General features: G+C 39.5%; 1 protein-coding gene across 1 annotated transcript in view; it reads right to left on the reverse strand.

Annotated features, from left to right (window-relative positions):
• Window positions 1-3,370: 3,370 nt before the first annotated feature.
• Window positions 3,371-13,010, reverse strand: part of TXNDC16 (thioredoxin domain containing 16) — a 53,602-nt gene continuing 43,962 nt past the window's right edge. The window contains exons 16-20 of the mRNA XM_070942882.1: window positions 11,842-11,926; window positions 10,202-10,340; window positions 9,808-9,968; window positions 8,295-8,488; window positions 3,371-5,732 (exon numbers count right to left, since the gene is read on the reverse strand). Coding sequence (XP_070798983.1) covers window positions 5,452-5,732; window positions 8,295-8,488; window positions 9,808-9,968; window positions 10,202-10,340; window positions 11,842-11,926 — 860 coding nt within the window. The 3' untranslated portion in view covers window positions 3,371-5,451. The remainder of the gene's footprint in view (window positions 5,733-8,294; window positions 8,489-9,807; window positions 9,969-10,201; window positions 10,341-11,841; window positions 11,927-13,010) is intronic.

The following is a 13,010-nucleotide window of genomic DNA, read 5'->3' on the forward strand; positions in this document are numbered from 1 at the left end:
CTCAGGCTGCCCAAGGAGCTGATGATTCAGTTTTACAGAGGAATTACTGAGTCTGTCATCTGCACCTCTATAACTGTCTGGTTTGACACTGCAACCAATCCAGACAAACACAGACTTCAACAGATAATTAGAACCGCAGAAAAAACAATTGCTAACAATCTGCCTTCCGTTGAGGACCTGTATACTGCAGGAGCGAGAAAGAGGGCTGTGAAAATATCTAGACCCTTCGCATCATGGACATAAACAGTTTCAACTTCTACCCTCAAAATGACTCTAAAAGGCACTGCACGTCAGAACAACTAGACACAAGGACAGTTTTTCCTGCATGCCCTCACTCTGCTAAACAATTAATTCCCACAACTGTCAAACTATCTAAAAAGGCAGTATTACCATCATTATTCTCATCTTCCCTATTACCTATCTCCTTATCTTCTTACGACTATAACTTTGTTGCTTGTATCTTATTATTTATATTGTTTACTTAGTATCCTAGTATGATTTATGTTGATTTGCTTATTTAGTATCCATGATTAACTGTTGTATCTAATGTTTTATGGTACAATGACTATGTTAATGATTTATCACTATTGTTGTATATTCATTGAGAGTTTATGCACCAGAAACAAATTCTTTGGGTGTCTAATCTCACTTGGCCAATAAAGAATTCTATTCTATTCTATTCTATTCTATTCTATTCTATTCTATTCTATTCTATTCTATTCTATTCTATTCTATTCTATTCTATTCTATTCTATTCTATTCCATTCCATTCCATTCCATTCCATTCCATTCCATTCCATTCCATTCCATTCCATTATCAAGGCAGCAAACATATTTAATACTCCTGCCTCCTCCTGTTTTCTCCAACAATGCTGGAGTGCATTGGGCTGAGCATAACTGGCCCAAAGTCACCCAGCCAGCTTTCATGCCTAAGTCAGGACTAGAATTCATGCTTTCCTGGTTTCTAAGCCATTACCTTAACCACTAGAGACCAAACTGGCTCTCTAGATGAACTGTCCAGCCCATGTTCTTAGCATGAGACAGTGGGTGTCATGGATTAATGCAGTTATCCATGAGTAAGCATATCATGTGAATGTAGCAAGCAACTGGGTTTACACACAATCCTAAACTGCGGTTTAGTTATGATATTGACTAAATCTCAACTACCTGCATTCACATACTAAACCATAAACCATGATTTACTAAAACCAGTATTTGTGCAAGTCACTAAACCAAGGTCTAAAAATACATTACAGATTAACAGAATGTGATACCCAGACAAGTTGGCAATGTACTAGTTGATCTGGTCGTGTGCCAGCTATGTGCCTTGGATGTTTTGGTTTTTTGGTCTTTGACCGCAATAAAGTATGCTGCTGCTACTAGTTGAGCTAGATAGTCTAATGCATGCCAGCTGGGATGTTCTGGCAATTGAAGCTAGATCTTAAACTTTCTGAGATTGAGCAATTCAGGTAGCCCTTGATTTATGACCACAATTCAGTCCAAAATTTCTGGGTTGCTAAGTGAGACAGTTTGTTAAGTGAGTTTTGCCCCATTTTATGATCTTTCTTAACACCATTGTTGAGTGAATCACTGCAGTTATTAAGTTAGTAACATGATCAGTAAGTGATTGATCGGCTTCCTCATTGACTTTGCTTGTCAGGTCGCAAAAGGTGATCATGTGACCCCGAAACACTGCAACCATCATAAATATGAGCCCGTTGCCAAGAGTCTGAATTTGGATCACATGACCATGGGGATGCGCCAATGGTCGTATGAAAAATGGTCATAAGTCACATTTTTCAGCGCTGTTGTAACTCTGAACGGTCACTAAATGAACTGTTGTAAGTCGAGGACTATCTGTACTGGTATATTGAATTAGTTTAAAGCATTTCTTATATTTTTGAGTTTCAACCTATTGTTTCCTCAGCTTTTATTTAAGATAGTTAGCCAAATGCTCCTCCTCACTCAGGGAAGCCATCATATATTCGGCTATAAAGAGAGCCATGGCCCTTTAAGGTTTAATTCTCCTCCTGCTCTCCCGAACGGGAGACAACAGAGGCCTGGTCAAAGAAGACCAATTTCCCAGGAACTGCATCCTGCTCATTTTCCTGACATCACAGCTTTCATCCAGCTGGCTTCTGGTTAGCCAAAACAGTCATCAATCTCAGTAGAGAACACTGGACCCAAATCAATCCATTAATAACACTGTTAGCTTAGTAGCCACAGCTGTAAAGTCAAGCAGCTGGATAGCAGAACAAACTTCAAGCTGAGCACATCTATGGAATAAGAAAAATCCTGGTGGATCTATTCCGGCATCCTACTTTCCTTATGATTTAATGGAGACCTGGAGAAAGGGGTCAGGAAGCCCTATGGGATTGGATGCCCATGGATCCACTGCCTTAAGAAAACCCCAAAATACCACAGGCTACTTTGACAAGAAGCAATCCCTATCCTGCTTCTCTTGGCTCTGTTCTAACTCACTGCTAAATTGAGCTGTCCAGATTATGCACACGAGAGACACAGTTCTTGGTTGATTCCTCTGGCTTTGCTGCCCTCCCACTTTAGCATGTTAGTCAATGGAAAAATCACCCACCAATCAGGGAGGTACAGCAAGATTTTGGGGTCGGACTCAGGCTGCAGGATTCTGTCATCTCCAGGCTCCTTCTTGTGCCTCTCCTCCAACATTCCAGATCAGAACTGGAGAAGCTTCTTGGATAAGAAGCAAAACATTTTCAAGGAAAATACTAAGAAAGTCTAGTTGCCTTTTGGAAAGGCATCTTTGACAGGGGTGGGCTTCAAAAATTTTAGCAAGGGGTTCTCTGCCTGGTTGCTGGGTGGGTATGGCCTAGTCGGCCTCCTGCACGACGGCGGGTGTGTGTGTGTGTGTTTGCCCTCCCCAGGCTCTGGAGGCTTTCCTCGAGCCTCCAGGAGGGTGAAAACGACATCCCCAGGAACCAGAGGCCCTCTGGGAGCACACCTCCGAACTTCTGGTAGGTCCATTTTTTGCCCTCCCAGAGCCTCTACATGCACCCTGCACATACCTGCATCCAAAACGGGCCACATGGGGATTCCTGGGATGGGAGAAGTGGCCGAGGCCAGCCAGGAGTGGGATTTGGGGGTTCTCTGAACTACACAGAATCTTAGCTAGAGGTCCTCCCGAACCCCTGCGAACCCCCAGCAGCCCACCACTGATCTTTGGGACTCCAGACCAGTGTTTCTGAACTTTAACCCTAACAAGATATGTAGACTTCTCATTGGCTGGGGAATACTGGGAGTTGAAGCCCACACCTCTTAATCTTGCCAAGGTTGAGAAGCACTACTCCAGACTCATAACCTAAATTAAGATTTTTCTATTGTTTGGTTCCCATCATTTAATTTTTCACAGCTTTGTATTAAACTGGTAAGATCCAAGCACTTACAATACTGATAGCTTAACAATCTTATACCACTAAAGCCCAGAAGACTGGGCTTTATTGCCTCCAGGTTCTTAAGAGTCAGTAGATCATTCTGTAGATTTAGAACTTACATGGCCTTATTTTCAAGAGAGCCAGAATGGGAGAAACTGCTATTGACCCTGAAATGTATTTGAATATAAAAAGCTCAGGTTGGTAGTTGGGCTGTTGGTCTGAGCTCCGAGCTTGGCAATTTGGTTGCAAATGTTTCATCACCATTCGAGGAGAAATCGTCAGCCCGCTTTGAATTGTGCTCGTCTGTCCGAGCACTGGCCTTTAAATACCTTTTTATGAGATGCAAATTAGTGTGAATGTTTTTTGTTCAGAGTCATGGTCTGACTTCAGACTATTTGATTGGCTGGCTGTTGTTACTGAGGCATGGTCTTTGGTTTTAAGTACCATCTGTGTAATGTAAATTAGTGTTGTTTGTTTGGATACTACTGAGTCGTGGGCTGGTTTCGGTCTGTTTGAATGGGTGGTTGTTGTTACTGAGACGTGGTCCGATTTCTTGTGAGTTGATGGGTTGTGACTGTGTTCTTGTTGTTGCGTAGCGGTGTGCCAGTTCGTTCATTTTAAATGCTATCTTTGGGATCGCACTTGATGCAGTTCTTTCGTTCTCAGCGATTGGTAGACTGGATGTCTATATGCCTGTTTATTGACTTACAGGTGGAGAACCAGGCTTCGAGGAATTCTCTTTCTCTCCTTGATTTCGCCTAGGTTACAACTGTGGTCCCAGTTAGATCAAATTTCTGTCCTTCTGAATCTTCGTGGACGGGCATGAGGGACAGTGGGTCATGCCTTTTGATAACCAGGAAGTGTTCGTGCAGTCTGATTAATAGTTTTCTTCCTGTTTGGCCAACATACTGGTAATTCATTTCACAGTTGCTGCACTGGATTCAACATATGATGCCTGATCTTTGGTTTGTTTCTATTTGCCTTTTCGGTTTTGACAGGGTCCATCTGATAGTTGAGGTTGGTTTGTGGGCTACCGCAAGATCATGTTGACATAGTAATCTTGCTGTTATTTCAGAAACATTCTGTACATAGGGAATTCTGATTTGTCCGGTCGTCATTGTTCTTGTTATGGTTGTTTTATTGCTTTGGGTGTTTGTATTGTTTGTATGAAGACATCTTCAGATGAAGTTTCATGGGTGTCTGTTTCTCTTAAAAACTTTGTATAAGTGTTTTTGTTCTGCTGTTCTGGCCTCCGTGGTGTTACAATGGGATTCCGCTCTCCTAAATAGTGTTCTGACGCAGCTTTGTTTGTGGCATTTTGGGGTGGTTGCTGTGGAAGTTGAGGGTTTGATCTGTATGCGTTGCCTTCCTGTACTCATTGACCCTTTTAAAATAAACACCAGAGATTCTGTAATAACATATTTCTTATCTTCATGTCCAGATTAGCCCTAAACTCTTGGGATTGAAAAAAATAATTGCTTCCAGATGTGTGGGCATGTGCATCCATGTGCAATCACCCTGTCTCATTTAAGTGTGATTCAGATGGTATCTTTCTCCATTTGTTACCTTTCAGTTCCTTTCTTTAACACCTTCAATCATTTTCCTTTCCAAAGAAAATACATACAGCAGAAAAATGCTAATGGACAATGCATTTTGGTTGTTTTAGAATCATACAATCTTTCGGAGGCCTCCTTCTATATGAAAATTGGCCTATTACACCTATACATATCTCACCAACTTTAACAATTGCAGTAGCACTTAGACTTATATACCGCTCCATAGTGCTTTACAGAGTCAGCATATTGCCTGCAACAATCAGGGTCATTTTACTGACCTCAGAAGGATATAAGGCTGGGTCCAGCTCGAGCCAGTCAGGATCAAACTCCTGCCTGAAAGCAGAGTTAGCCTGCAATACTGCATTCTAACCACTGCACCATCACACATCTGTCTTCAATAAATATTTATGAAATGTTAACTGCTTTCTCGAGACCTCTGCACTGTCCTATGCTCTACTTCCAAAACTATCCAGAGATCTGACATTACTTTATAACTCTGAATGATGCTTAGACTGCTTCTCCTTTGCTCCCAGATGTGGAGCTGTCCTCCGTAAGGCCCTTCCAGTTGGCTTCAGTTCCTCCATGGTGGAGTCTTTTGTGGGCTTCTTTGCCACTGCGGCTTCTGCCTTTGTTTCTCCTAGGATCTCCTCCTGGCGGATACTTATACTTTCTTGAGTATAAATAGTAAATTCAGGCAGTGTGGGTTCCATCATACTCAGGAAATCGTAGGCAGGAAGGCGGGGCTTCCACTCTTTCTCAGACAAGGTAGCTAAGAAAAGGAAAAGCACACATCAACAAAGTATCAGATTCCCTAATGCAGATTTCCCCAATTTGGGCATACCACAGATACGTGGACTTCAATTCCCACAATTCCCTAGGCAGCTAACATTTCTGAAACTCACATTTCTAGAGGGCATCTAGGTTGTTAAGATTAACCTCCAATTATAACTGATAGGTCAATGTAAACAATATGAACGGTTCTGTACTTCTCTGTATCAGAATTCAGTTTTCAAAAACAGTTGCTTCGAGGAAGTCTGCAAGCCATATATGAAAGCTCTGTGACTGCATAGCAGCCACCTAGTAACTAGCATAGATGTTTACCTTAATAGTCATTATAATGGATATTATAAAATATGTGAAGATCACCCAGTAACTTCAGCTGGTCCAGAATGAAGCAACCCAGGCAGTGATAGGCATGTCTCAGTATACCCATGTAACACTTCTGCTTCACAAGCTGCACTGGTAATGTTTGCTTTTGGGTGTGATTCAACATGCTGGTCACTATCAATAAAGCTCTACGTGTCACAAGGCCTAGTTGCTTGATAGACCACCTGTTTTCCATAATATCATGTCCAATAGTTTGATTCGGCAGGATTGGTGCACTCCAAGTTCTATTGGGATTCTGGATGTGTGCCTTCTCGGTAGAATCACCAACTTTCAGTTCCCCGAAAGATGAGGTTCCCCAGAGATCTGAATGGCCTCTACTCTGCTGACATTTCAAAGGGCCTTAAAGATCTGGCTATCTGTCCAGGGCTTTGGAGAGAATGACTGATATCCCCTTTCCCCCCACCCCCTTCTGTCCCCCACTGGGCTTATTTTCCTTGCCATTGTTGTTTCTTTGGCTTGCAGTTTTTTGTGTTTTGTATTATTCTGTTTTTTTAAATGTTTTAACAATTGTAAGTCACCCAGAGTCGTTGGGAATCAGATAGCATATAAATTTAACAAATTATTATTATTATTCTATCTACAATGATGTTTTTGTCATAGGTATTACAGAAGCATACCATAAGTTGCAAAAATGTGCTTTATTATATTGCCAGGACAAAGAGAGTCAACAGGCAATCATTGGGGATAAAATAAATGTTTGAAATTTAAAAGGCACCCTTCTGGACATCAGGGGATATGATCCATATCCATAACATGGAGATTGCTATCAAAAAGGCATGCCTCCGAATTGCTGACAAGATGGATGGCATGTAAAATTAATAAATGAATAATACCTCGACCCTCCCCCCAACTGCCCCCTTTCATTTCTATAGGCTGATTATATTCTCCACTCAGTGAGAAGTTGGATTTTTCTGTGAAAAGCCATGTTTATATTGGGAAAATATCTTAGATACACAACTAAAGAACAATTAGCTGATATTTTAAAAATTCAGAAGTATCAGTAATGCCAAATCATGGGTCAAATTACTTGCAAGAACGACTTAATTCCCTAAGCGGAAAAAGCAATCTAGGGTATCATATGAAGTGTTAAGCAAGGTTTACCTTTCCAACCTGCACACAACCGCTGGCAAAAAGGCATACAATTTCAAGCTCTTTCACTTTTTTCTTAAAACAGTCAATTTTCTAACCCCTGATGACATTCAAATGTTCTAACTCCATTCCACATTTAAAAACAGGTGCCTCAAATGAAAACGAAGCTGTTCATTCAGGGATGTACAGATTCTTATGGGGAAGATAATGAAAATAAGAGCATCTTTGAAATTGATTACAAGACAAAAAAGGGGAGAATGAGGAAGGGAGAAGGAAGGAAGCAGAAATAAGGGGAAATTCTTAGAGAAGATTTTCTAAAGAAATATTTGTTTGGGTCTCATTACCCGTGGATTCAATTTCTTCCCAGCATGTATTGAGTACCAAAGAATCCGACCCACTACCAGGAAACAATATGACTTCCTCCTTCTTTGAAGTGTGTTCTTTTTCTTTAGAAAGCCCAGAACTTCTTACGGTGTGATGTCATCTTCACTTGGCAGTTTCTCCCTCTAATTGGATCCTTCACACCATTCTCTGTATCTGTAGCTATCCTTTGCCTTCTTTCATAATCCCTTCCTGCTCTTTTCTGTACAAATCATTTTTTTCCCACCTGTGCAAACGTTTCTACTAACAACAGTTTGTGGTAAACTACATGCTTCCAATTTTAGTTGTTCTAAAAGCATTGTGGTCAACTGGCATCCTGTTATGTATCTACAATTTCCAAAGAAAAGAGAGGCAAGGTGACTGAAGGGCCCCGTAGTTTTTTTTCAAAGCCACTTGAAAGCAAAGCAAAAATTAATGCATATGAGATGGCTTCATTCATTGTACCTCTCACTATCACTTTGTTTTTAGGGTATTGCAATATTATTTACTTGGGGCTGCCCTTCAAAATCATTTGGAAGCTGCATTTGGTTCAGAATGCATTAGCCTGACCGATACTGGTTTTAGCCTTTAAAGCCTTACATGATTTAGCATCATAACTGAGCTTTACAACTTCAATTTTTTTTAACCTGAAATAGTGAAAACAAACTGAACAAAAGACCAAAGCAAGTTTGATTAATTGTCTCTGATTACTTACCTCTCGGTGTTTCTTGTTTGGTCTTTAGTTTTTCAATCCAAGCAAGAATATTTGTTTCAGAAACTGACTGGTCTGATGGAAAAACGAAGACATGGCCTCGAGAATGAAAGTTGATCCAGAGGAGGAGAGGCATAGGGAGAACCAAGTTTCCAAAATAAGCCTTCAGAATATTTCTGCCTACTGGTGTGTTCTTACTGGGTTAAGAAGAGCAAACACAAACATAAAAATCAATCAATGCTAAAAGAAATGGTACAGATAACGTCATAATTCTTCTGAATGCAAGCACATCAGAAGAGGCAAGATACGGCTAGGAGGTGCCTCCATTATGCTCACTTGGCTTGGCTTGCCAATAAACTTAGTCAGAACTTACTTTTTTATCTTTGGTTTTTAGCAACGCTATTTTGGGTGCACAACAGACTTTCCTGGTATCACCCCTGAATTCTTGTTGGTGCTAAGTAAACATATTTCTGTTCACTCAAGCCTTTTATATGAACTTATTTAGCCTAGGAGCCTTACTGTTTTAAAACTAGTATCTTTATTTTGGCTGTTAGTTTTGTTTTGGTGTCCTTTGTTATTATGACTGTTAACCATACAATGTCATCTTTCCTATTTAAATCATGTTTACAGCAGTGTTTCCCAACTTTGGAAACTTTAACATGTATGGACCCATAATTCCCCAGTGTTGAGAACTGGGGAATTATGGGAATTGAAAGCCACACATCTCAAAGTGGCCAAGTTCCCATATTAGGAATATGATTTAGAATATCTAAAGAACTTTCTTAAATCACAGTGCTAAACCTTAACCACAGGTGGTCCTCAGTTAACAACCACTCATTCAGAGACCATTTGAACTTACAAGACTTACAATGCCTCCTCACAGTTCAGACTGTGGCAGTACCCCCCCCACCATGATCATGTAATAAGATCATGTTCTAATTCTAATTCTAACTGTTGTGACATCCCACAGTCATGTGATTACAATTTGCAACCATTTCTGCTGACTTTCTATCAGCAAAATCAATGAGTAAGCCAGCAGGAAGTCAGAAGTCATAGTAACATTAATGTTTCTTAATGAACAGTGATGATTCACTTAACAGTAGTAACTAGAGTCCGTTGAAACTGCAATTGCTAAGCAGCACAGTCATATAATGATCTGCTTTATGACTGCATCACTTAGTGACAAAAATTCTGTTCCCAATTACCATCATTAAGGGGAAACTCCTTGTAACATTTCCTAGTACAAAATTCATGTTGCATGAATGCACCTAGCCTAGCTAGATGACTCAGTGGCTAAGATGCTGAGCTTGTCGATCAGAAAGTTCGGCAGTTCGAATCCCTAGTATAGGTCTCCTGCGTGAAGGGGTTGGACTAGATGACCTCCAAGGTCCCTTCCAACTCTGTTACTGTTAAAGACTGTTATTCACCTCCAATACATTCAAACCAATGGGAAAGGCCCACATATTGTAAACTCTATCCCCAAACAGAGGTCAGCATGGGTATTCTGCAAGCTTACAGGTTTAGCCAGCAAGCAATAAAGGTTTTGTGATCCTCGCCAACAGCCACATGCTTCATTTCTTCTACTTCCCTTTCACCAGGAACCCCGTCACTGAACAAAATGAGCAAAGGTTTCTTTATCTGGAAGTAATCAGGCAGGTTTTCCACGGTGATTTCTGGCTGCAACAAAGAAAAGCTCAAATATAATAATGGAAAAATACTCCAGCCATTCTCTATGTAAAGAGGGCACCTTCAGTTCTAGTAACTGTGTGCCCAAAAGACTCTTTAACCAATTGGGCTTAATTTTCTTGCTAGAATCAAGCCACCCAGATGCGCTGAACTTCATATTAGAAAACAATCCCAATAAACTGTCTCTAAATAAATAAAAGATCAGAAGTAGAAATTATGCTCACAAAGGTCTCCAACAATGCATGACGGATTACTTTAACAATGTCTTGCGTGTTATACTGCGAGAGCTGGAAGGCATTCCTTTGCTGAGTTGCAGGCTTAGCAAACAGAAGGGCTGGAAGAGGTACATTATATTTATGGGAGCTGAGAAAGAAAAACACAAAAACATATTTCAAAAATCTCCCAAAATTTCTGATTGAGGAATCTTAGCAAAATCATTAAAGGAGCCTTAGTTAAACTGAACTGATCATCGAATTAAAACTGGATGCACGTGCATATAAACGCAACAATACAGGTAGTCCTTCACTTACAATGGTTCATTTAGTGATTGTTTGATGTGACTGATGACCGTTTTTCACACTTATGGCCATTGCAGCATGCCCATGGTCATTTGATCAAAATCCAGATGTTTTGGCAAATGACTCATATTTCTGACGGTTGGGATCATCTTTTGTGACCTTCTGTCAAGTAAAGTCAATGGGGAAGCCAGATGCACTTAACAACCGTGTTACTAATTTAACAACTGCAGGGATTCACTTTAACAACTCTGGCAAAAAAGGCTGTAAAATGGGGCAAAATTCACTGAACAGGTGTCTCGTTTAGCAACATAAATTTTGGCCTCAATTCTGGTCATACGTCAAGGACTATCTATACTAGATTTCCTTGATGATATACCGTCTGAAAGATCTTAGAAAATGCACAGCATCTTTCCTGAGGGACAAGCCAGAACAATCCTGGAAAAACAACATTTCTTAGAATCACACAAATCTGCTGTCCCATTTATCAACAGCATTAATCAATAGCTGTGTGAACCACATTCAGTTATTCAAGTCTCTCTTTAGAAAGGGGCTTCTTAATCTTTTTATGTCAGAGACTCATTTGAGAATCTATTGCAATCAATGTGCACTAAAATGAATTTACTTGCAAAACCTAAGTATATACATATAACTTACAAAGAAAACTTAATTATTCTCAAATACAATTAACAAAATATTTATGTATGTGTACTTTTTCATTAATCTATTCAATCAATAGCAAAATATTACCTTTTCTTAGGTCATCATAACTTTAGATGACAAGAATTAAACATTTTTGGAATTTAGAGGCTAGCTATCAGGAGGCTGGATAGCTCAGCAGACTAATGCATTGTAATTAACATCCAGCTGTCTGCAATTACTGTAAGTTCGAATCTCACCAGGCTCAAGGTTGACTCAGCCTTCCATCCTTTCTAAGGTAGATAAATTGAGGACCCAGTTTGTGGGGGCAATAAGCTGACTTTGTATAAATATACAAAAGTATGAAGGCTATTGCTTAACGCATTGTAAGCCGCCCTGAGTCTCCAGAGAAGGGCGGCATATAAATCAAATTTAAAAAAAAACAAAAACATATTACTTTCCTGCCTATGTGTTTAATGAATGAAAAGATACATTTCAGCTAGAGGTTAATGAAAACATTTTTTTCCATCCAAGTTCATGAACCCCTTAAAACTATCTATGGATCTCCAAGGGTTCTATGGACCTCAGGTAAAGAAATCCCCATCAGCAAAGAAAAGGAAGAATTCTGTCTAGATCTTGCCCAGTTTTTAAATACAACAATCACCCAATTGGTTCATTATCTGATTTAAGCAAGGAAAAAAACAACATACAGAATTATAGCATCCTCTTCATAGTAGATCCCTGTTGTGACATATCCATTTAGGATTCTTCCAGCTTCAATAAAAGCCTCTCTTGCTGACAAAACAAAGCAGCTTTAATTGTAATGTAATGACCAAATTTCTTTTCTTGCCCCTGGCTAAATTTATCAACTTCAATCAGACATTCACAGACATAAGCAGTAAATGAACTAAGTGTATATCATACAGTATTGCTTTCAACTGCAAAGAATTCCAAGGCTGTTTTATAAATACTTTACCTATTTGTTTACTCAATGTATATACCCAATACATAAAAACCTGTTTATAGCCAATATATGAAAACCTGAACAAAAACAGTCCACTGAAACAAATATGGAAAAACAGGTTTTAGGAAAAGCTAACCAAAAGGGTAGATACAAAAGAGTAAAAAGATGACTGTTAGGACTTGGTAGAGCACACAAGAGAAAAAATTTCCCAGCAGGTGCCAGAGCAGAAAAGGCCCTTCAAGTATATTCATACTACAAAATCTTAATGGAATCATAAAAAGGGATACATTATAAGATGCTACGGAATAGATGCATTCAGATAGACTAGAACATTTTATTCTTGATCTCATTTCATCAGTATATGAGCTTGGTATCCTGTCTACTTATTCTATACATTTGAATAAATCAGAGTTGCTGCTACTGAATAATGACAAAAAAAATGACATGTAGGAATTGGAGAGTCCAACTGTATTTTGATTCCTGATTTTGATATCAGAACTACCAGGAAACTTTGTCAGATGGTAACTCAATGCAACACCAAGATTGATTTATATTATCAGAAGTTCCTATATGTATATTTTGTCACCAATGTGTAAAAATTGCTCTAACAAGAGTACCGTATGAAATTTTCACTGTGCAAATTACATTACTTGTTGATGCACTTGTAGGCTTATCACTGAGCATTTACCCTAGGATTGGTCATTATCTAACCAATAAGGCAGCCCTTGAGGCGCAAAAGATTGGCCCTCTTGGAAGATGGACAGCATCAGCAGCCAGTACCGGAGTCCCTTCTAGAGCATCTGATGTTTATATTATGATTGGATATTTGGATTTTAACAGCTTCTTATACTCCTTACAATGGAGAATATACAGGGCCACAAAATCTCTGGAAAACACCAATGAGTAAATTCAGTT

The sequence above is a fragment of the Pituophis catenifer genome, unplaced genomic scaffold (genome assembly GCF_029215685.1).
Source record: "Pituophis catenifer annectens isolate HBS135680 unplaced genomic scaffold, rPitCat1.0.hap2 SCAF_1, whole genome shotgun sequence".
NCBI classification, from domain to species: domain Eukaryota; kingdom Metazoa; phylum Chordata; class Lepidosauria; order Squamata; family Colubridae; genus Pituophis; species Pituophis catenifer.